At 43.4% G+C, this 23,441-nt stretch overlaps 1 protein-coding gene across 9 annotated transcripts; it reads right to left on the bottom strand.

Moving 5' to 3' along the window:
- Positions 1 to 166: 166 nt before the first annotated feature.
- Positions 167 to 22,537, bottom strand: CABYR (calcium binding tyrosine phosphorylation regulated). 9 transcript variants are annotated; one of them, XR_005725230.1, is made up of 6 exons: positions 20,568 to 22,537; positions 17,623 to 17,795; positions 17,470 to 17,523; positions 3,985 to 5,156; positions 1,345 to 1,952; positions 167 to 255 (listed from the first exon to the last, which is right to left on the bottom strand). XR_005725230.1 is itself a non-coding variant. In XM_040264756.1 (6 exons), exons 2-5 carry the CDS (start codon positions 17,768 to 17,770, stop codon positions 1,354 to 1,356), a joined length of 1,149 nt encoding a protein of 382 aa, XP_040120690.1. In that variant the 5' UTR covers positions 17,771 to 17,795; positions 20,568 to 22,537; the 3' UTR covers positions 167 to 255; positions 1,345 to 1,353. The 9 variants fall into 9 exon arrangements, 5 of the variants coding, with proteins under 5 accessions (XP_040120690.1, XP_040120688.1, XP_040120689.1 ...); XR_005725228.1 differs by lacking the exon at positions 20,568 to 22,537 and adding an exon at positions 20,150 to 20,558; XR_005725229.1 differs by lacking the exon at positions 20,568 to 22,537 and adding an exon at positions 19,791 to 20,134.
- Positions 22,538 to 23,441: the final 904 nt, after the last annotated feature.

Here is a 23,441-nt window from a genome sequence, read left to right as displayed (position 1 = left end):
ATGGCGCCACTGTATTCTCTCGGTGTGAGTGCCAGAAAATGAGTAACTGGAAAACCTTGCTAGAAAACTGCTCGAGTGGAAATATATTTTTTTACAATGTGTGCTTAAGACCTGGTTGTGTTGTTTCTATACCCCCCTAAATTACAAAATAAGCAAGATGACAAGGTTTTATGCTTGCATGAAGTTTATTGATATAGTGCGCTTGGTGGCAGACTCCACCTTGAACGTCGACTCAAACAATGTCATTTTCGGCATCTGTTAGGAATAATGTAAACAGTAAATTGTTTATTCATACAACTGAACATGTAAAATGAGTGGATGATCAGAAATGCAAGTCCTATGCTCCTGCTCTGCTAAGCTCATAACTAATGTTACCTGTGCATGTGCACTAAAATATCCTGGCATCTCATGCTCAAGACAGCCATTTGGACAGTTCCACTGAAGTCTACAAAGGGTGCGAGTGAGTAAATGTCCTAAGGTATTTTGAAAACTGTGCCTCCTTAAATATAGTCATTATGCCACTTGAACTTGCCTCTAATTGACATTGAGCTTCTGGGGTTCAGATGCGTCTTCTGCCCACTAAACTCTTAATCCCATCTTTTCATTTGGTAGGCAGGTCCCCTCTTCCCATCTGACTTCACCTTCAGGGTCTCTCGTCTATTCTTTCCTGCCTTTGGGCTCTGTGGGCTCCTTGCGTGGCCAGCTCCTCCTAGGCACATGTCTGTTTACATTGGGACCAGAACACCTCATCTAATAGACGAGGGCCTGCATCAATACCTCGGTGCTCGCCTCAGGGAGGAGAGACTGACACTATATGTGGTAATAAGTACTGGTTGAAGAAAAATGTACTGATTTATGAGGATAAAACTACAGTTAATGCTGCCTTTTTAGCTCTTTCATGTGTCTCCACCCTCTGTGCTCTGCTCTGAGTACTCACTGCACGAGGGAGCACACTTAACCACATGGACCGAGTGCTCCTGTGTGCGCTCCCTCTGAAATTGCTCAACTTGCTCTTCCCCGCCCTTTAAACCTGCCAACTAGATTACAATGCCCACATAAGACTGTCTTTTTGTGACTCCATCCCTTTGGCATCTTCTGCAAGGCTAGACACAGGACTAGGTGTTCAAAGGTAAAGGAGTTGGTTGGTGCACGTTTGACACCAGAGCCTTGGTGAGCGTCCCTGGTGCTGTGTGCCTGCCATGCACTGAGTAGTAAACTGGACGTCAGGGAGGCATGCACTCAGCTCACTGTCTTAAAATACCTTTGTCTACAGGTCAACAAGTCAAATTGCCAAGAACACACACAAATGTGTTAAGGCCCAGGTACACGAGGAGGAGAATTTACCTGCCAGTTTTAAGTTTCTGCTCTGCGAACATGGGCAGTAGTCACGGTTATTTCTCCAGCAATACCGTAACTTCCAAAGGGAGAACGTTTGTCACCAGATCCTGAACCTTTTTTGGCTACATCTTCTACCGGGAAAGCAACAGAAAGAAAAACTGGGCTTTTTGGTCTGGGCACATCTTGTCCACTTGTAGGAGGACTAGCATTCTGGGGGGTGGGGACGTGTTTCTGGAATTTCTGATCTGCAGGAAGAGCAATGGGCACTTGCACTGCGGCATATCTCTTCACGGCCTCTGACTGGGAAACAACAGCATGTCCAGGAACAGGCTTCCAATCCTGTGCTTCCTGAACATTTGAGCCCACTAAAATAAAAGGCGGGGCACTGGTCCTCTTGCTGTCGTCCATCATCACATAAGTTGGAGAAGTAACTTTCGGTGGATGCTGCAGAAACTGTGGATCCTTAGGATTAGAAAGATAGAGGGTCGCCTGGGGGAAAGGCCCAGGTGCAGGTGGCGGTGATGGGCGGCTTTGTTGATTCATATCAGTTAGACAATAAAGGGTCCACATGTTAGAATATGGTGGTGGTTGTCCTGCTTCACTTGCTGCTATTGCTACAAAAAAAAAAAATTTGCAGGCGTTAAAGGTTTGGTCTCTGTATCAGGCGCTATGCACAGAAATGTCTTAAATTTTTTTTTTTTTAACATATAAACAGCTGTAGTAATATGTGCCATAAAGCATGCTATAGAGAGGGCTAAATAAATTGTGTTTGGTAATGTGAAAGAGATTCTCTACAGTTGGAAAATGAGAACAGTGTTTTGATAGCAAGTGGCAGGGACACTAGGGTTGTGGCTGAGGAGCAGTCTGATTCTAAGCTGCTGTTTCCAGGAACTTAACTTTAGACCTGGCTTCTCCAGGGTCCTCAGGAAATGAGTCAGCACTTCCAGCTCCACCAAAAGAATCAACTTAAGAGCGTGTGAAGCCACTGGAAAAAGAGTTAATGCATCTGCATAATGATTCTTCTCTTCTCGGAAGAAATCAGCACTCAGCACTAGGTGGCATCTTTTGATCACATAATCGGGTATCTCGGGCCCTCGCAGGCGCCGTCGTAGCCTGCCAGTTGGTCACCACACACAAAACATCACATACTCTAGGACTCAGTACTTGAGAGCACTGCTCGGGCTTAGGCGAGACTTGAAATTATAGGTCCTAGGTGGCAGTAGAAGGCTGCGTGTTCGCACAGTGGCTCTTTAAGGAAGAAGAAAAGTCTTGGGGTGCCATCCATCCACTTCCACCAAGGATGCTATCATGTCAAGTTAGAGTTGCCTACTTGAAGCCAGTGCTGTTGTGGAGAACTGAATCCCAGAAGATGGGACCGAAGAGCAACATATAGCCTTTGTGCAGCTTTTTTTTTCTTCCTTTAGGAAAGAAAAAGACACTATGCACATGATTAAGCTACGTTTTCAGCTCCTGAAACTGATCCCTCTGGAAGCTAATTAAAGATAAGCACAAGCGAAGTCGTCAGGTGTCTGAAATACCTTTGGTGCTTTGGAAGCAGTTAAGCCACTTGAGAACAGTAACTTGGGCTGAAGTGCTGCCCAGGCCACAAGTGTAGTGCCAGCGCCCACAGGCTACGCGCCAACGCTGCCCCCTGCCTTTCCAGCTGTGTAGAGTCCCCGTCATACTGCCAGACAATTTCATCTCTAAACACCTGCTGTGGTAACACCTCTTTATCATTCTGACTCCGGTAAGAGTCGTGATTGAGAGAGCTTCTGCAAAAGGAATGGGGGGGTGTTGGTCCCTGCACGTCCCAGCTACCTCAAGGGAGAAAGGCCGCTGCACTCGTCTGGATGAAGTAGGAGGGCGGGTGGACTGAAGGCCATTGACTAGACCAAGATGGGAGGTGAGACGGTGCATCTGTGTCACAGGAGAGTGGTAGTGATAGTTCAGCAGCCAAGCAAGCAGGTTGATTTAGGCTCCTGTTGGGGTAATGATGGAAGCCAGCCAGCCAGCCTTGACACGTCCATCCTTCCTGCGGCCGCTACCACCCCGCTCCGCTGGGGGACAGAACTTCACCTTGACCTTTCCCCTCTCCATCCAGCTATGAAGCTGCTCCCTCTGCTGTGGGAAGCCCCCAGACAAGACGGCAGTGCTCAACCGGCCCCCCAGACCAGCTTGCAGAGCTCTCCCTCAGCGCGAAAGCAGTCAAACACACCACCATTTCTTCCATGTTTCCAATGCCACCACCTAGGTAAGTGCGTTGTTGCCATTTGCTTTTACATTCATGAGTGAGAAATTTCAAACCAACACCCCGTGATTACAGTTTTGCAGTAGCAGTATCCAGATCACTTGAGCACGTTTGTGCCTGACAATAGGCTCGAACATCTTTCGTGACACGTATGTCCAAACAACAGAAGAGCACTCGATCAAACTTTGAGGCCAAGTGGTGGTGATGTCACTTTAAAATCACTCATCTCATGAGAGTAAAATCTCAAATACAACAAAGCCTTTATTTAAATAGGTTTGGCATTTTCAGTACTATTGAAAGACTTCTGACCAGTCTGCAGGGGGCCTACCTAGATGGTCACCTGAAATAAGAGATGTCACCAGAAGTGTAGTTTTTAATTTTGTAAGTAATTTTCTTACCTGGCTCCATCAAACCTCGTTGGAAGGTGCTGCGTCCCATTCTGGTTCCATTTCTGGTTCATAAAGACCTTCTGGAACAGGAGGTTGGGGGCCACTAGATGATCTTATGGACCCTGAGCGCGCGGGTTTGACCTCCGTCTCCTGGGACGCAGGGTTTTCCCCGGACTCCTGCCCAGCACTGCCAGGGGCCAGCGCAAAGATCTCCACTTCAAGGTGCATAGATTTCTCAGAGCTCACTGCTTTGGTAGAGCCGTCTGCCTCCACATGGACTGAGGAGTCATACTTTGTACTCTCCAACTGCACAAATTTTGCAGAACCCACAGATTTTTCAGACCCACCTGAGGCTGTCTTGCCTACTACAAGTATGGGACTGTGTGGTGGTGACTGCTCCTTGCTTTTAAGACGAGCAACATGATCAGAGAAGGGGATAACTATTTGTTCTGGTAACTGCTCAACGTAAGTAACTCCTTCGATTACAGGCTCATCATTATAGATAGAGGCTATGTGCATGGTGGATGTCACCTCAATGTCAGCCTGCAAAGGGACCTCAGAAGCATGGTCACAAGCAGGAGGTTCTTGTTCACCCTGCAAGGGGAATGAGGAAGCCGTTGGTGATTCAGCCTTACTGCCCACACGTACGTGGACAGATTTTTCGCTCACAACCTGCTCTGCTACCATCTTGCCAGAACACATACTAGGAGTGGCCACCACGTTCTCTTCAGCAGCCTTCGAGCTCAGTATCTCCTCGAAAATACCAGGCATACTTGTTGCCACATCCACCATTAAAATTTCAGATTGATCAGAATGAACAGATGGAACATTACCTAACATCTGAGCAGCAAACTGGGCGGGGTCCGCAGGGACATAGGCAAACTCGGAAGTGACGGCCGCTGGCAACGGTGACGACGGTGGGGTGGCGTTCTTAGGGCTGGTCGGTTTGGACGAGCCCCGGGGTGCTTCGCTTGCGTCCTCAGGCTCTGAGGCCAGGTCAGCCTGGACTGACGGAAACTGAGTGGTTTTGCTGCTGAACAGCAGCGCTGCTATGTTATCCTCCTCTGTGTCTGTCGATTTTTCCATCCGTTTAGGCTCTAGGGAAATGGTAGATGTTCTTTCTGGCTCTCTCACACATTCTGCTTTCTTCTCTTGTGCCATTCCTTCCGACCATTTCTCCACTAAAAATGAAGGTCAAATGAGTTAATAAGTACACAGTCCTCAAAAAAGGAATTTTAAAGGAAGCATAGATTCAGCATACCAAAGTCATCATGTACACAACCTTGAAAGTTTTGCTTCACTCTCCAACATCTGTTACTGTAACTTAAGTGTGGGCAGTGAAACTCCCCTGTCCTTATCTACTGAAGAGAAATAAGGGACTACTTAAGTAGCACAGTGACAAAAGCTAATAATCAGATACCACCTTCAGCTGGATCATAAATCAGCTGAAAACATCCCTAAAAAAAATCCCCTGATCCAAACTGCCACAGAAAACTGGGGAAAGAAAAAAACACTTCATAACTTAAATGAAACACATGCTGTCATATTAAAAGGCATTCTTTAAGAAAACTGGTATATAAAGTTCAATTTACTCAACTGTAAAACTGGGCTACTATAGCATATTTTTACATTAGAAAATATCATGTATTCTTATCTAAACATGCTAGCACCTGCTGGCGAGGTGGGCTGATGCAGCTGAAGCACTGACCCAGACAAGAGCAGCAGAAAGAGTTCTGGAAGTGGGCCTCAGCACGTCCTTGGAAGGGAAGAAAATTGCCATGGCTCACAAGGTCAAGTCAACTGATGCCATACAGAAACTCCCAGAGCTGGAAAACTGCTGTGAAGTCATTTTCTGGACTCAACATTGTGCTTGTCACTCACGTTTGTCTAACCACCTGAGTCATGACTCAAACGTTTTCATATCTGCCCACTTAGGTTTACCTCTTTGGGGAAGCATTTCCCTAATGTCATGAAATCAGCAAGGAAAGTTAAATTTGCCTCAGGAGATTATATTTGCTTCAAGTCAAAACTTTGGAAACGTCAGTGCTTGGGGTTTAAGTCCTGGCCCTGAGAGTGTTCTCCCCCAGCCCCTTCTCCCACACTCTTGCTCTTCCCCCTAGGGGCAGCCTGCTGTTTCTCATCGATGATGCCAGGCAGAGACTCGCTGACCTAGGTGGTCCTTTCTCACTGTTTCTGTGGGTCATCCATGGCAGCTGATCTCTGCTTTCTATTTGTGGTCAGTCTTGAGCCAGTGTTTCTGCCTCTCCTCCAGTTCTGGGAAGGAGCCCTCTATTTGGTGATGACACAGGACCTCCTCTCTGGCCTTCTACCTTGCTTCCATCTTTCACAAAGGGCCTATGAGTGTGAACTTCCCTGTGTCTGGAGTCCCAGATTCCTCCAGCCGGACACTCGAGCCCACCCTTAGGGCAAAGGCAAGGTCAGGACACCCACTGCTAAAGGAACTTGAGGCCTGTACTGCAGTGAAGGTAGAAGAGCCACCATGAAACCCAAGCCCACTCCTCTCTAGACTTACCTGCCCACTCTATGCCAGCAACTCTCTTTTCCCTCATGGGGACTTCCAATCCCAAAGCTGGCAGTCGTTTATTTACCATGAGCATTCTCAGGAACACAACCAGCTTTGAGACTGGATCCCTGAAGTCCATAGATCGCCTGCATGGGACCCATCTGAGATGTCACTTAGAGGAATTCAGCAATTGTGAGAAGGCCATGTGCCCTTTTAAAACAGGCTTATCATTCCTGAAAAATCTAAGAGACTAATCTTTATGCTTCTTATTTTTGCCTTTGGAAGTCCCCTATTAATCACCACTCCGGAAAGGTAAGTGTTAAGCTCACAGTCGTGTCTGACTCTTTGTGACCTTATGGACTGTAGCCCACTGGATTCCTCTGTCCATGGAATTCTCCAGGCAAGAATATTGGAGTGGGAAAGGTAAAGCATTATATAATTAGGCATCATGACAACTCAGAGAATTTATGACATTGCTGCCTTCCCTACAACTTTTCATAGTAAAAAGGTATATGAGAAAGTCTGGATCTCAGTCCTAACTGAATAGATTTAATGGCCAAGCCAATGGTTCTGAGCCTCCTAGTCTGTAGATCTTGAGTCTTTGTAGAGATTAAATGGGATCATTCACCTAAAAGTTACTCAGTCGCTCAGTCGTGTCCAACTCTTTGTGACCCCATGGACTGCAGCCTACCAGGCTCCTCTGTAAATGGGATTTTCCAGGCAATAGTACTGGACTGGATTGCCATTTCCTTCTCCAGGGGATCTTCCTGACCCAGGGATTGAACCTGGGTCTCCTGCATTGTAGACAGAGGCTTAACCATCTGACCAAAATAAATCACACATAAATGGGGAAGGAATAAATCAACACCTAGTTAAAAAGTTTTGAAATGTGACATCAAATTTTAAATGAGCTTTGATTAAAATTAGTTGGCTATTTCTTAATCTGGTGATAAGATGCAGGATGTTTTTCCCCATTATACTATATATATATATATACACACACACACATGTCACATTTCATCACATTGAGATCAAATGCCTTAAGCTGTAATAATGGTTTTGAAATGTAAAACACTAGATTAACCACTGGGTTTGGTTTAGAATACATAAGAGAATGTAACAAATATATACATATGAGTTATCATATATATATATAACTTAAATTTACATTGAGTTTCTGTTTATCTACAAAAGGTAAAATATTCTCTCTAATGTTTTAAAGGTCTGTTTAACAGTTCAAAGATTGCTGACTTGTAACCAAAGCTCTTTTCATTTTAAAGGATGTATTCACTGCATATATATATTCATTCTAGGTTGGCAGATTTTCGCTTTCAGCACTTTAGGGATGTCATGTCATTGTCTTGGCTTCTGTGGTTTCTGTTAAGAAATCAGCTATTTGTCTGATTATTCTCTTGAAAGTAATAATGCCTCTTTACCCTTCCTGTTCTCATGATTTTGTCTCTTTCAGCAATTTGACCATGCTGTACTGAGGTGTGGTTTTCTTTGTACTTATTCTGCTGTGGGTTCTAACTTCTTGAATCTGTAAGTTGATGTCCTTCAGTCAGCCTTAGATAATTCTCGACCACTTTTTCATCTATTCTCTTTTCTCCTCGACTCTAGTTACACATTTTTCCCTCCTTTTGATCATGTCCCACACATATCTTACACTCTGTCCTCTTATTTTCCTTCTTGCTTCAATTTGGGTATTATCTACTACCCTGTTTTTTAGTTTCTAATTTTGTCTTCTGCTAGTAAAGCTATTTAATAAAAATTTAATTTGAAGTTACAGAATAACCATTTATTGCTGTTTTTAGAGCCTTACTCTGTTGAAGTTCTCCAGCTTTTCATCCATGCTTTCTATCTTTTAATTACTTTCTTCTAAATGGTGTTGATCTTGTTCTAATAATGGCAAATATGATCCTCCTGAGACTTCATTTTATATTCTGTCAAAGTAGGTATATTACACTTTGTTCTTACTCCTAGCACATTGTCCTTATTCCCAGGCTGTGATGTTCCTGGGGTCTCAACTGAATTGCCAGTTTCCAGAAGGCTGAGTCCAAACTCCAAAGCCCCGCCACAACACTGCACCACTTGTGAAAATCCTACTTAGCTTTCAGTCTTCCAGCAGCTCTTCTCTGCTAAACCTTCTCAAACCTTAGAGTCCACACATGAGCACCTTAGGAGTTGGCAAAATAACCAAAGAAAGTATCTTTGCAGACTTTTGGGAGACCCCTCTCCACAAATGCCTCCTCTCTGGTGTTGTCACCTAGATCCCAGCTCTGTCAGTAGCCCCAAACTCTGCTGCTGTTTTCTCTTCCTGGAGTTACTTCCAGTCTCTGCTTAGTCTCTTTTCCTGCACATGAATTTGAAAAATGCTACCATGGTGAATATGGGGCTCCAGTTTTGTAAACTTTTGTGGTTGAGCTCTGGCTCTGACCCACACTTTGTGTTTTTCTGCTGCCTCCTAGTTACCTAGGTAGAAGCATAACACATACTACCTGGGTGCTGGTCTCTGACTCCACTGTATTTCTACTCACACTTCTGCTTTCTGGAAAGGGTGGTCTGTGTGCTTAATTCACTGAAGGACTAAGATATTCTTCATAATTTGGTTGTCTTTAGCAATTAAGGACTAGTTGACAGTATTTTAGTCCCAGCTTGGACATTTTGCACTTAGCTGTTTGCCGGGTTGAGTCACTTCAATTTTCCCATCTGGATTACTTGCTAGTCAGGACTCTGAGACATCTAAACACATTTGGACCCACGAAAAGCCAGACAGACCATAGGAAACAAATACTTTCCCAGGCCTATCTGAGAAAGACTCTCCAGTATTTCTTCTCCAGTGCATCACATACACTGCATTCAGCCAGTATTTCCTGAAGGTCTGATCATGACAGTGATAGGGTAGGATTTGAATGTAGCCTGTGACGTGCTAAATGCAGCACCATGCTACCAGTGAGCTCCTGAGGAGCATGCATTCTTCTAAGCAGCACAAGAATGCAGAGAACAAGCCACCTCCTTGGGTCTTAGGGAATTCTGATCAGAAATTCTACCTACCTTCCTTATCGCCAGTTTCAGCCTCAGCTAGCACTTTTTCATGCACCACAATCCCACTGTCAAGAAGGACTTTCTATTTCCCTCCCCTGTGCCACAGGAAATGACCTTTGAGCCTGTCTTTTTCCGTGCCTCCTCTATGGTTTATCTTAAGTAAAAACTTGATTCTGGTAACATTAGGTCTTAAAACACCTTTGAAAATTCCAAGAAAACCTCTCAACAAACACAGGCTCTTATACAACTCCAAAGTGTTAGCTTTTTTATTATGAACTGAGTAATGGATTCTTTGCTGCAGACTCTATTTGCCTTTTCCCTAAAGCAAATTAATGCTTCAATGGGTAGAGATCAACAAAGCAAATAGGAAAAAATTTATCTTTTAGAAATATACCTACAACACTGAAGAGTTGGCATTGATAGGGAGCTATCAAAGTGTCTGGCCAGCAGAGTCAGATGCTTAGCTTATAAGGCCCAGGATGGTCTTGCTTCTCATCCTGACCTCTCCTTGTGTTCCTGACCTCATCTGGTTTGCTGTCCTGGCATACATGGTTTTCCTTATCTGCTTCTCAGCCCAGCATTCTCCTCTCTTAATCCTGACCCTGTATTTCTGTCCCTAGTCTTGACAATCTGACCCCAGTTCTCAACTATACCCTTTTTCTTAGTGATTTATTTGCCATCTTTAGCATAGCTGCTGCTAAGTCGCTTCAGTCATGTCTGACTCTGTGCAACCCCATAGATGGCAGCCCACCAGGCTCCCCCGTCCCTGGGATTCTCCAGGCAAGAACACTGGAGTGGGTTGCCATTTCCTTCTCCAGTGCAGGAAAGTGAAAAGTGAAAGTGAAGTCGCTCAGTCATGTCCGACTCTTAGCGACCCCATGGACTGCAGCCTACCAGACTACTCCGTCCATGGGATTTTCCAGGCAAGAGTACTGGAGTGGGGTGCCATTGCCTTCTCTGTTCTTTAGTATAGACTACTCCTCAAATACTTAATCTTCCCACAGCATTAAAGCATGAAGGACCTAAGCCCCACTCCCAACAACATCGCCAGATAATCATTCCAGTTTTTTAACTTAATGAAATTCTTATCTTGGTACAAATTACCACACTGCCTAGGCAAAGAAATGAGAGACTCCTTCTGACACAATAATTGCCCAGAAAAGTAGAGTGAACACCCGAGCCTCATAAAATTTGGTATGGATAGTCCTGAAATAGAGATTCCTTTTTTGTTTAATAAAGGTGGATAAGCTATAAGTATGTGTAATGAATTCTATAAGGCATAAAGATAGAATTGGGCTTAAGAAACTGGAGACATTGTTATATCTAATATGAATACATAAGACGATATTTAATGGTACACATAACTACTGTGATGTTACATAAAAACTGAAATTGGGCTCAGTGATCAGCAGCAGTTCATGACTCTACTACTCTACGGCCACACCAAGAACGTCCGACCAGAATCAGTTAGAATAGTTAGTTAACAGGCTAATCCAGTTGGGGACCTTGGTGGGTGGCCTACGCCTTCTTGATTCTTCCAAAGTAGTGGCTATTTTCTGCCTCTGTTGGAAGCCAAGACAGGAATAACATTGGAAACTAGACTCAATTAGGCTTAGGAGGATGGAAGGTGCCACTCTGACGGAGAGACCACTGCCCTCTTCATGGAGTGGTGGAAAGGTCAGAATTAGTACCATCTGGGCTATAGGCTCCATACAAGAAGCTGACAGGAAGAAGTGAAAAGGGGGAGATGATGTGGGAAAAGAGAACTGAGATTTCGCTCCAAGTTCCAAAAGTAAAGGTTTTCTAGAGAAATGTTACTGGTGGGTTACTCTATTGTGGAAAGAGAGTCATACTACTAGGAAAATCTTCATGCTACTAAGAAGATCTAAGTTGAGATCCCAACTCTACCAAATAGTATTTTAGAAACTCACAAGTTGCCAACTCACTCCCAAGCATCAGATTTCTCTTGAGTAAAACTGTAGGATGTCACCTATTTTATACAGTTGTCTTAATTGACAAGATATACTTTTTTGCCTAGGACAAACAGGTAGTCAATAAATTCTATTCTCCTTTCTTTTCCTGGATATACTGAGTGGTAGAACTTGACACAACTGTTTTGCCTTAAAATAGTGCCTGAGTTTCTAAAGTCCCCTCAATGACTCATGCAGATTAGTGAAGAAATCTCCTGAGAAGACTGAGAAATAGAAACGCTTTCACTGATTGATTCAGTAGTGAGACCTATTTAATCAAATGGCAGAAAAGTCAAGAGGATCCAAAAGAGGGTTTTACATGAGCAGCTTTGGGAATGAGCACACATAGGTGAAATATTTGCCAGAGTGGAGGCTGGATAGAGGCAGGCTCTGGAAAATGGGAGAAAAGATGAGAAATGACAGAAGTGAGAAAAGTTTGCTCCCATATCTGGTTCTTGTCTCTCTTATCACCTGGCTCTGCATCAAATTCTGAAGGCAGTGGGCGATAGGTAAACAGTACTGGTCCTATGACAAGGCCTACCAACAGTGGGGCTCCTAGGAAAAATCCCAGATTGAAGTGTTTGAATCAAACGGTCTGTGCAGGACATACTTATCTCCATACTTCCCATGCGTACGGGGTAGCTTGGTAGTAATGCTGCTAGGCAGCAAACTAACCAGTTTGGAAATAACTTTGGGGGATACATCTGGTATCTGGGAGATGAGTGGACACCAGTGCATTAGGGATGGCAATTTAGCTCTTGCCCACATCATTAAGTGTTAATAACTGGTGCTGTCTTTTTTTAAATAGAGGTATAGTTGATTTACAATGTGGTGTTATATATAATAATGTAGAAGTCCATAAAGAAGCCATTTGGGATGACAATAAAAGGCAGACATCGATACTGGATTGTAACATTGAACTCATATTTTCTGGTCATACCTTTGTGTTACCTTCCCCTGCTCTGTGGTAAACTAGAATAAGCAACATTTGTTTCTGCTCTGCTGTCTAAAGAGCAATCTGTCTCTACAGCCATACTATTAGCTTGCTTTCAGGATTATCTGTACATGCTCTGTCAATTTCCTTGATACCTACAGTTTCTAGAAGAGAAAGAGCAGTGTCTCTTACCCCTTACCTCCATCAGAAGTACAGCTGCTCCATTAGTTCAGTCTGTTTGTTTTGAACCTGAGATTCAAAGATGTTAATCCCTGCTGGACCAAAATCCATCCCTTTAGTCCATATCCTAAATTGAATGGTGGATAAACTCTTCAGTAAACAAGTTAGTCTCAAAGGCTACCACTTAGTTACCTGCTGCCATAAAGATTCACTATCACCATTCTCAAACATAGCCAGCCTGCACAGCCAGTCCTCTCAAACAGCTCCTGGTATAAACTAGTACAAAGGCCATAATAACTTGGCCTGCTGTCCCTCCTCCAGAAGATCTTCCTGACCCGGGGATCAAACCTGTGTCTCTTACATCTCCTGCACTGGCAGGCAGCTTCTCTACCACTGGTGCCACCTGGAAGCCCCAAGGTTATAAGCAAATCCCAGACCTATTTCCCATGGTAAGCTGAGAATGCCATCAGGACCCTGCAGGGAAGCAGCCAGACTAGACAATAAAACATTCCTATTTGAGTGGCGACTCACTCCCCTACCCTGTGAAATGCTGACTCTTGATATTCCTAGTCTTGTTTTCTGTTTTGGGTGTGTTTTTCACTGTAGGTCCAAGCCCTCAGGATTTTTACATTTTCCTAGGTTTTATCCCTAATTTCTCCCTATCTTGGCTAAGTTATCTATTGACATCAGTAGCAGAGAATAAACATGGATGTAACTCACTGATCCTACCTTTTTTCTCTATGGTCATTCCAAAATGTTGGTCAGCCAATGGAGCATTACTTAGTTATTTCTCACATTCACTGTAAGTCACCATTTTCTCCACAGAATTCTTCCAAAAGCTTTTTCTTTCAATTCTTTTAGACATGTGTGCCTGTTCTTGGGATTTAACCAATATAGACTCTTTTGCTCATATTGATCTTTACAAAAGTTCATCATGTAAACTTTGCCTTTTACATTTTTCCCCTTCTGACTTCCTCACTCTTCATCCATCCTCAGTTTCATTATGTTCACATAAGATAGACATTTACAGACATATACATAAAACAACTTTTTCCTCTAAGCAGATATATACAGACTTATATCGCAAAGACAGGCCAGAGACCACGTAATATGAAAAATTTATCTGAATTTTCTATGAAAAGTATGTTTAATGACACCTAATTACTGCCCTGTCCTCCAAGCTGGACAGTAGATGGTAAGTGTTGCAAGAGGGCATCAGAGGACAGACACACTGAAACTATACTCACAGAAAACTAGTCAATCTTATCACACTAGGACCACAGCCTTGTCTAACTCAATGAAACCAAGCCATGCCTATGGGGACACCCAAGACGGGCGGGTCATGGTGGAGAGGCCTGACAGAATGTGGTCCACTGGAGAAGGGAATGGCAAGCCACTTCAGTATTCTTGCCTTGAGAACCCCATGAACAGTATGAAAAGGCAAAATGATAGGATACCAAAAGAGGAACTCCCCAGGTCATTAGGTGCCCAATATGCTACTGGAGATCAGTGGAGAAATAACTCCAGAAAGAATGAAGGGATGGAGCCAAAGCAAAAACAATACCCAGTTGTGGATGGGACTGGTGATAGAAGCAAGATCCAATGCTGTAAAGAGCAATATTGCATAGGAACCTGGAATGTCAGGTCCACGAATCAAGGCAAATTGGAAGTGGTCAAACGAGATGGCAAGAGTGAACATCGACATTCTAGGAATCAGCGAACTAAAATGGACTAGAATGGGTGAATTTAACTCAGATGACCATTACATCTACTACTGTGGGCAGGAATCCCTCAGAAGAAATGGAGTAGCCATCATGGTCAACAAAAGAGTCCGAAATGCAGTACTTGGATGCAATCTCAAAAACGACAGAATGATCTCTGTTTGTCTCCAAGGCAAACCATTCGATATCACAGTTATCCAAGTCTATGCCCCAACCAGTAATGCTGAAGAAACTGAAGTTGAACAGTTTTATGAAGACCTACAAGATCTTTTAGAACTAACACCCAAAAAAGATGTCCTTTTCATTATAGGGGACTGGAATGCAAAAGTAGGAAGTCAAGAAACACCTGGAGTAACAGGCAAATTTGGCCTTGGAATGTAGAATGAAGCAGGGCAAAGACTAATAGTTTTGCCAAGAAAATGCACTGGTCATAGCAAACACCCTCTTCCAACAACACAAGAGAAGACTCTACACATGGACATCACCAGATGGTCAACACTGAAATCAGATTGATTATATTCTTTGCAGCCAAAGATGGAGAAGCTCTATACAGTCAACAAAAACAAGACCAGGAGCTGACTGTGGCTCAGATCATGAACTCCTTATTGCCAAATTAAGACTTAAACTGAAGAAAGTAGGGAAAACCGCTAGACCATTCAGGTATGACCTAAATCAAATCGCTTATGATTATACAGTAGAAGTGAGAAATAGATTTAAGGGTCTAGATCTGATAGATAGAGTGCCTGATGAACTATGGAATGAGGTTCGTGACACTGTACAGGAGACAGGGATCAAGACCATCCCCATGGAAAAGAAATGCAAAAAAGCAAAATGGCTGTCTGGGGAGGCCTTACAAATAGCTGTGAAAAGAAGAGAGGCAAAAACCAAAGGAGAAAAGGAAAGATATAAGCATCTGAATGCAGAGTTCCAAAGAATAGCAAGAAGAGATAAGGAAGCCTTCTTCAGCGATCAATGCAAAGAAATAGAGGAAAACAACAGAATGGGAAAGACTAGAGATCTCTTCAAGAAAATTATAGAGATGCCAAGGGAATATTTCATGCAAAGATGGGCTTGATAAAGGACAGAAATGGTCTGGACCTAACAGAAGCAGAAGATATTAAGAAGAGGTGGCAAGAATACACAGAAGAACTGTACAAAAAAGATCTTCATGACTCAGATAATCATGATGATGTGATCACTAATCTAGAGCCAGACATCTTGGAATGTGAAGTCAAGTGGGCCTTAGAAAGTATCACTATGAACAAAGCTAGAGGAGATGATGGAATTCCAGTTGAACTGTTTCAAATCCTGAAAGATGATGCTGTGAAAATGCTGCACTCAATATGCCAGCAAATTTGGAAAACTCAGCAGTGGCCACAGGACTGGAAAAGGTCAGTTTTCATTCCAATTCCAAAGAAAGGCAATGTCAAAGAACGCTCAAACTACCGCACAATTGCACTCATCTCACATGCTAGTAAAGTAATGCTCAAAATTCTCCAAGCCAGACTTCAGCAATACATGAACCGTGAACTCCCTGATGTTCAAGCGGGTTTTAGAAAAGGCAGAGGAACCAGAGATCAAATGGCCAACATCTGCTGGATCATGGAAAAAGCAAGAGAGTTCCAGAAAAACATTTATTTCTGCTTTACTGACTATGCCAAAGCCTTTGACTGGGTGGATCACAAGAAACTGTGGAAAATTCTGAAAGAGATGGGCATACCAGACCACCTCACCTGCCTCTTGAGAAATCTGTATGCAGGTCAGGAAGCAACAGTTAGAACTGGACATGGAACAACAGACTGGTTCCAGATAGGAAAAGGAGTATGTCAAGGCTGTATATTGTCACCCTGCTTATTTAACTTCTATGCAGAGTACATCATGAGAAATGCTGGGCTGGAAGAAACACAAGCTGGAATCAAGATTGCCAGGAGAAATATCAATAACCTCAGATATGCAGATGACACCACCCTTATGGCAGAAAGTGAAGAGGAGCTAAAAAGTCTCTTGATGAAAAGTAAAAGAGGAGAGTGAAAAAGTTGTCTTAAAGCTCAACATTCAGAAAACGAAGACCATGGCATCCGGTCCCATCACTTCATGGGAAATAGATGGGGAAACAGTAGAAACAGTGTCAGACTTTATTTTGGGGGGCTCCAAAATCACTGCAGATGGTGACTGCAGCCATGAAATTAAAAGATGCTTACTCCTTGGAAGAAAAGTTATGACCAACCTAGATAGTATATTCAAAAGCAGAGACAGTACTCTGCTAACAAAGGTCCGTCTAGTCAAGGCTATGGTTTTTCCTGTGGTCATGTATGGATGTGAGAGTTGGACTGTGAAGAAGGCTGAGTGCCGAAGAATTGATGCTTTCGAACTGTGGTGTTGGAGAAGACTCTTGAGAGTCCCTTGGACTGCAAGGAGATCCAACCAGTCCATTCTGAAGGAGATCAACCCTGGGATTTCTTTGGAAGGAATGACGCTAAAGCTGAAGCTCCAGTACTTTGGACACCTCATGCAAAGAGTTGACTCACTGGAAAAGACTCTGATGTTGGGAGGGATTGGGGGCAGGAGGAGAAGGGGACGCCCCAGGATGAGATGGCTGGATGGCATCACGGACTCGATGGACATGAGTCTGAGTGAGCTCCGGGAGTTGGTGATGGACAGGGAGGCCTGGCGTGCTGCGATTCATGGGGTCGTAAAGAGTCAGACACGACTAAGTGACTGAACTGAACTGAACTGGGGAGGGGAAAAACAAGGGTGATACCCTTTTCTATTAAAATAATCTTCCAAGAGAGTTTATATACAACATTCCTAAGTAATGTGTCTCATTATAATTTGAGTCTTTACCACTACAAAATTAAGTTCAAAGATGGCATATTGGAAAGGGTTTACACACCCTTCCTTCTAGATCTCATGGTACCAACAAAAGTTGAGGGTTTCCTGCAAAGCGTCAGATTTCTTAAAAAAACTGATTCAGTAATAAAAAATAAAGCATCAGTGTGATTAAACATCAGTGTAATTATTTAAACAGACAATATTTGTATCATAAGTTTGAGCATATGTTACACATGATACAGTAATTCATAACTAGGTTTTTTTGAAACTGTTACTACTTGTACTTACCTTTAATCTGATGAAATTGTTTAACCAGATCTTTTATATCCAGACAAGCATGTCCTGAAGAAATAAGAACAGGAAATGAGATACATAAAATTCCCAATTTAAAATACTTTCTTGTTCAAAGCAACAAATGTATAATCTAAAGCAGTAACAAACCTTCTCTAAAGAGAATAAGTTCTCTGAAATAAACTGCTGCGAACTGGGTGATGTTTGGTGGATTGGTTTTGAGTATGGCTCTGCTAACTCCCTCAAGCAGAGTCTTGAGGCCATAAGGTACGACAAGTCTGGGCTTTGAAGAAATCATGCTGGCGGGATGTCTGTAATCTCAACTATAATGAAGAAAAACAGTCTTATAAATGGTATGGAAGTTTACTATTGAAAATGTTATGAGTTAACTATAGTTTCTAAGAATAAACCTATTAAAATTACTAGTTTTAGTGCAGATCTCTAGGTATTTATTCAAGGAAAACTAATGTTTAATGGTAGTTTGAAAAACAAAAAAAGAACCGTACTACCGACAATATATCATGTGCAGATGAGCAATCGAGTACTGTTAAAGAAATCCATGGAAAAGCCCTGCCAGCAACTCCAGGATGCTACTAAAAACAAAGAACGAAAACCAGACAAAACCTGTTTTTACAAAATTCAGTAAGTATTTTGTGCAGTAGAATTTCAAGAAAGATAAATTATTAAGCTCATTTATCTGTGCCTAAGAAACATCCTTCCAAACCACATTGGGAACTGGCTTTTCTGTACATTCATCAAATAGAGTAAATTTCTACAAGAAAATATTTTCCCCTCACTCTCCTAAGCATATCCCCAGACACACTGATCATCCTTAAGTGTATATATTTCAGCTTTGTTTTTAAAATTAGAGTAGTTACTTGTGGTATTATACCACCCACCACCATCCATACCTCTTTTCTCCTATATTCCCTTAACCTCTACCCTAGTTTTCCTCTCTCCCTTCTCTTGGCTTTCTGGATTTTAAGTGGTACCAAAGGCATTGCATAACCTTTACCGTAACTCTAAGCTGCAGAGGTTGCTACCCTAAACTCTGTCAGTGTTTGTGTGTGTTTTGTTTCATTCTAAAAACATTTAAGAAGGCTTATAAATACTCATAAAGAACAAAATAAAATATTTAAGGAACCCAGTTCAGTAGTTAAGAGGGAAATTATGGTAGGAAAAATAGGATTAAGCCACAGGTAAAGTTAGTACCTCAATACAAACCTTAGATCCTACACTAGAGATCGATTGTCATATCAGCCTTCTGAATTAGCAAGAAGCCATCACACAGTTAAATGATTCAGGTTTCCTGAGATTAAAAAACAATAGATGCTTGGGAGAATCACAGCTATTCTGGGCACTGAGTCCCAGGAGAAATTTCTCCTGTGGGTCCTCATAAAGAGAACAGTGTAATCATGAACCAGGTCCTCAACAATATCTCTATAATAAATAGAATAATGAGTTTCACAGGGTAAGTGACACAGTTCAGTTATAGCCATTATACAAGGAGCCAGCCTCTAATAAAAAGCAACTCATGTGGCATAGCAAAATGCTGAATATTTAAACGTACAACTTCCCAAAGGTCAAGAAAAAAATGTTTTGGCCAAAGCAAACTCTTTGAGAACATAATTAAGGATACTGTATTCAAGCCCCTAATGAAAACTTACTTTTAAGAGTTTCATCCAACAGCTTCACTGAATTAAACCATCTTTAACTAGTAGTGCACCTCTGGCAGGCCCACATGCTGAATGTTAAGGGACACAGGTAGTAATTAAATGCATGACACATGTACATTTCGTATGTATGTATTTTTTAAAGTATAGCCTGTGCAGCCCAGTGTGAGCTAAGTAGGCAGGAGGTGTTTTCAAAGTGGCTTACCAGGAACCCCGACAGCTAACTGTAGTCAGCACTTGGTGCTACCAACTGTGAGGAGAGCGCCCCTACCCCACCCCACCCCACCCCACCCCACCCCACCCCCACGCGAACGTGCGGGGTATTTAGTGCCCCAGGACCAAGGATTGTGCGTCCTGCAGTGCAGTGCCTCACAAAGAACCGTCCTGAAGATGAGAAATGGCCATGACACGGATCGTAGCTACATCACCGGGTAAAGTCACACACAGGGCCATTGAGGGTTGTGTAAAATGACAGCTTATTAGTTCTCCCCAAACTTCTATTTGACAAATATTTGTCTAAAACCAACAAATTTTACAACCCCTACCCCCACAGAGGAGTAACGCCTGAACAGGAACGGCGCGCCTTTGGCTGAAGATGCGACAGTAGGGGGCTTCGGAGCCACAGGAAACGTCAAGGGTACCCACCACTCACTCCCTAAAGACTGCGCTGGGTGTTCGTTTTTGCCGTTTGGTTGGTTTGGTGGAAAGGGCAGAGAGACCTGGGAGAGCAGGCGTCCCGATTCCACATCGACTACTTTGGCGGTGGCGGACCCGCCGACCCCGGACCCCGGACCGCAAGTCCAGTCCGCCCCAAGGGCGCTGACCGCCTCACTGGCGGATGTGGGCCCGCCCCTCCCTGCAGGCCTCCCACTCCCCGGCCTCTAGAGGAACATTCCAGCAACCACACCGCGCTCAAGAGACCTCGAGAGCCTAACTGTCGCCAAGCCGGAATGGGGTGGGGGTGGGGGCGCGGGGGGGGGGCCTTTCCTCCAGATTCGCCCCACCTTCTCCTTTCCGGCTACGCTCCACTGAGCTCCCTCCTTGCCCCCTTGCCGGCGGCTCCTGGAGGAGACTGCGCGCCCGGTAGGGATTTTTATACCCCTGGGGGACACGTCAGGCCTACGTCACAAAGCCCGGCCCTCTCTGAGGCTCTGAATGGGCGCAGAAGGAGGCGGGAGTTTGGCGGCCACAGCCAATGGGAAGCCGAGAGAGACAAAGGTCGGAACTCCGCGGAGGAGGGAGGAGTGCTGTTGCCTTTTCAAGCAAGAATACAAAGGAGCATAGGAAACGGGAGTCTCCACACAAGAGGCTCTCCATTTTAGGTCTAGCTTCGAAGAAAACAGATTTACGCCAGTTTTGTCTTGCTGTCACTGCATCACACTACTCTCCCCCGTCCCCCTTATTCTGTTGCTCTCTACTCACCTTTTTGAAAAAAAATTCTGCCGATGTACACAACACACACTGGTACAATAACAGGGTGCAGCACAGCCCTCCTCTCAAGAAACATGCCTGCTGAAAGAGAATTTGGCATTGATCCCGAATCTTCCTGTTTCTCGTAATTCCGGATCTTGCAATACTTCAGGCATGGTATATCCTTCGCAAGCTATACCATCAGCTGCAGGTTGCAAGTTCATAAGTACAGTGTAACTTTAGCTCCCTTTTGCCCAAGTGAAACTGACTCCTTCAAATACCCTCTGCTTTTTTTACCCCGTTTGGGCTCTAATGTTTGTGCTGGGCATTTATACCATCGGAGTCATGATGGTCAAATTCCAAGCAGCTTTCATTGTAATCTATTTCCACACGTTTAAAAAGCAACAAGAATCACTGTAAATCAACGATTAAATATCATCAGGGCACATATCTGACAAAACTTTAACCTGAGAAAAAATGAAGACTACCAGAGCACGTTGCAGTAAGAAGCAATGTTAAAACCCTGGCCTACATCTATGCTGCACACACCACTTTATGAGGATATTAATTTGTCCATTACCTATTACTGACTGCCTATTATGTGGCAGACAGGCCCCTTCTTCTTATTAATATTACGTTTTAAAAGAAGAAATGCTCTTTTAGTGTGACTTTTGAGTGTGATGATAGATCTGCAGGTGGTAGTTTTTGGTCCTCATCACTATCTTCTCACCCCGCTTCCCCCGACTTTGTAGTGTAAGTAAAAGTGAAATGAAAGTGGACGATTCCTTTCCACTTGTTTAGTTTAAAATATATTTATCAAAGGTGTAACAACACTGAGCTAAAAACCCCAAGTACAAACATTTGATATCCCATTTATGGTCACTTTTAGAATGAGGGACATTTGCTTGTGTAACCTAACCAAACTTGGTCACCTTGAACACGGATTAGGTGTTACGTACTGTGCTCAATCTGCAACACAGAAGGCAAGCCTATATACTTTTCCACATTTCTGCAATGTGGAAGTTCTGTCCAAGTTCCTCTGAAAAGCGAACTGTTTCAGCATAAGCACCTAACAAATGTTAAAACCTCTCTGTGTTGCTCAATTTCTAGAACTCCTAGTGATCTGATGTGGCTTTACAATCTTCTTGTCCTTGTGTTCATCTCTTTCAGTCACTGGGGAGCTAACTAAAATACAAACCTACTTGGTTCTCTATTGCTCCCCGTCCCTCCCTGCTTCAAATCCTTACTCTATAGAAGTCCATGGTTCTTGCAGTGACCTGTGTAACTATCTCATCTTACCATCTGGTTTCCATTGACCCTCGAGAGACTGGACCTGAAGACACATGCAGTTTGCCACTCTGTGCCTTTGCTCATCAGGTCCAAGGCCTGAGACATCTTTCCAGCCATCATTTTCACATGAATGCATCTTTCTCCTCCTCTAAAACTCAGCTCAGCAATCTCCTGCTTTAGAAAACCAAAGGGTTAGAAGCATTTTTTCCAGAAGCCCCATAATATGTATAACTCTGCCATATAGTTGACTCTTTCAGATTTACTAAATACTTACTAAAAGACGATAACCTAGGGCCATCTCTCTCTAATGTATTCTATCTGCATTAGACTTATCCTAGGAGTCTGTTAAAAAGGTCTTCCTAAGCCTTACTTCAGTTCAGTCAGTCATGTCTGACTCTTTGCGACCCCATGAACCACAGCACACCCGGCCTCCCTGTCCATCACCAACTCCCAGAGTCTACCCAAACCCATGTCCATTGAGTCGGTGATGCCATCCAACCATCTCATCCTCTGTCATCCCATCTCCCCCGTCCTCAATCTTTCCCAGCATCAGGGTCTTTTCAAATGAGTCAGCTCTTTGCATCAGGTGGCCAAAGTATTGGAGTTTCCAGCTTCAACATCAGTCCTTCCAATGAACACCCAGGACTGATCTGCTTTAGGATGGACTGATTGGATCTCCTTGCAGTCCAAGGGACTCTCAAGAGTCTTCTCCAACACCATAGTTCAAAAGCATCAATTCTTCAGCACTCAGCTTTCTTTATAGTCTAACTCTCACATCCATACATGACTACCAGAAAACCATAGCCTTGACTAGACAGACCTTTGTGGACAAAGTAATGTCTCTGCTTTTGAATATGCTGTCTAGGTTGGTCATAACTTTCTTTCCAAGGAGTAACTGTCCTTTAATTTCATGGCTGCAATCACCATCTGCAGTGATTTTAGAGTCCCCAAAAATAAAGTCTGACACGGCTTCCCCATCTATTTGCCATGAAGTGACGAGACTGGATGTCATGATCTTAGTTTTCTGAATGTTGAGCTTTAAATCAACTTTTTCACTCTCCTCTTTCACTTTCATCAAGAGGCTCTTTAGTTTTTCTTCACTTTCTGCCATAGGGTGGTGTCATCTGCATATCTGACGTTATTGATATTTCTCCCGGCAATCTTGATTCCAGCTTGTGCTTCCTCCAGCCCAGCATTTCTCAGATGTACTCTGCATATAAATTAAATAAGCAGAAGACAATATACAGCCTTGACGGACTCCTTTCCCTATTTGGAACCAGTCTGTTGTTCCAAGTCCAGTTCTAACTGTTGCTTCCTGACCTGTATACAGATTTCTCAAGCCCTACTTAGAACCTATTGAATTAGTATCTCTCTGTAGTTGTAAAACTACAACTTGAGAACCACTCCAGAGTCCATCTAAGTTACAAGTGTGTTGCTTCTATTGAATATCCTGATCAACTAGGAACTCAGCCCCCTTGCTAGTTTTCACAAGTTAGCCAAGTGGGTGAATATCACTTTAACTGAAGGAGCCCCCCTTTTAGGAACTAACTTTACCTTTTCTTGTTCTCCCTTCCCTGTCCTTTTCTAAATTTTCTA

The sequence above is a fragment of the Oryx dammah genome, unplaced genomic scaffold (assembly GCF_014754425.2).
Source record: "Oryx dammah isolate SB20612 unplaced genomic scaffold, SCBI_Odam_1.1 HiC_scaffold_22, whole genome shotgun sequence".
In the NCBI taxonomy this organism is placed as follows: Eukaryota; Metazoa; Chordata; class Mammalia; order Artiodactyla; family Bovidae; genus Oryx; species Oryx dammah.
Note: the sequence above shows the minus strand (reverse complement) of the source record. Positions and strands in the feature narration are given on the sequence as shown.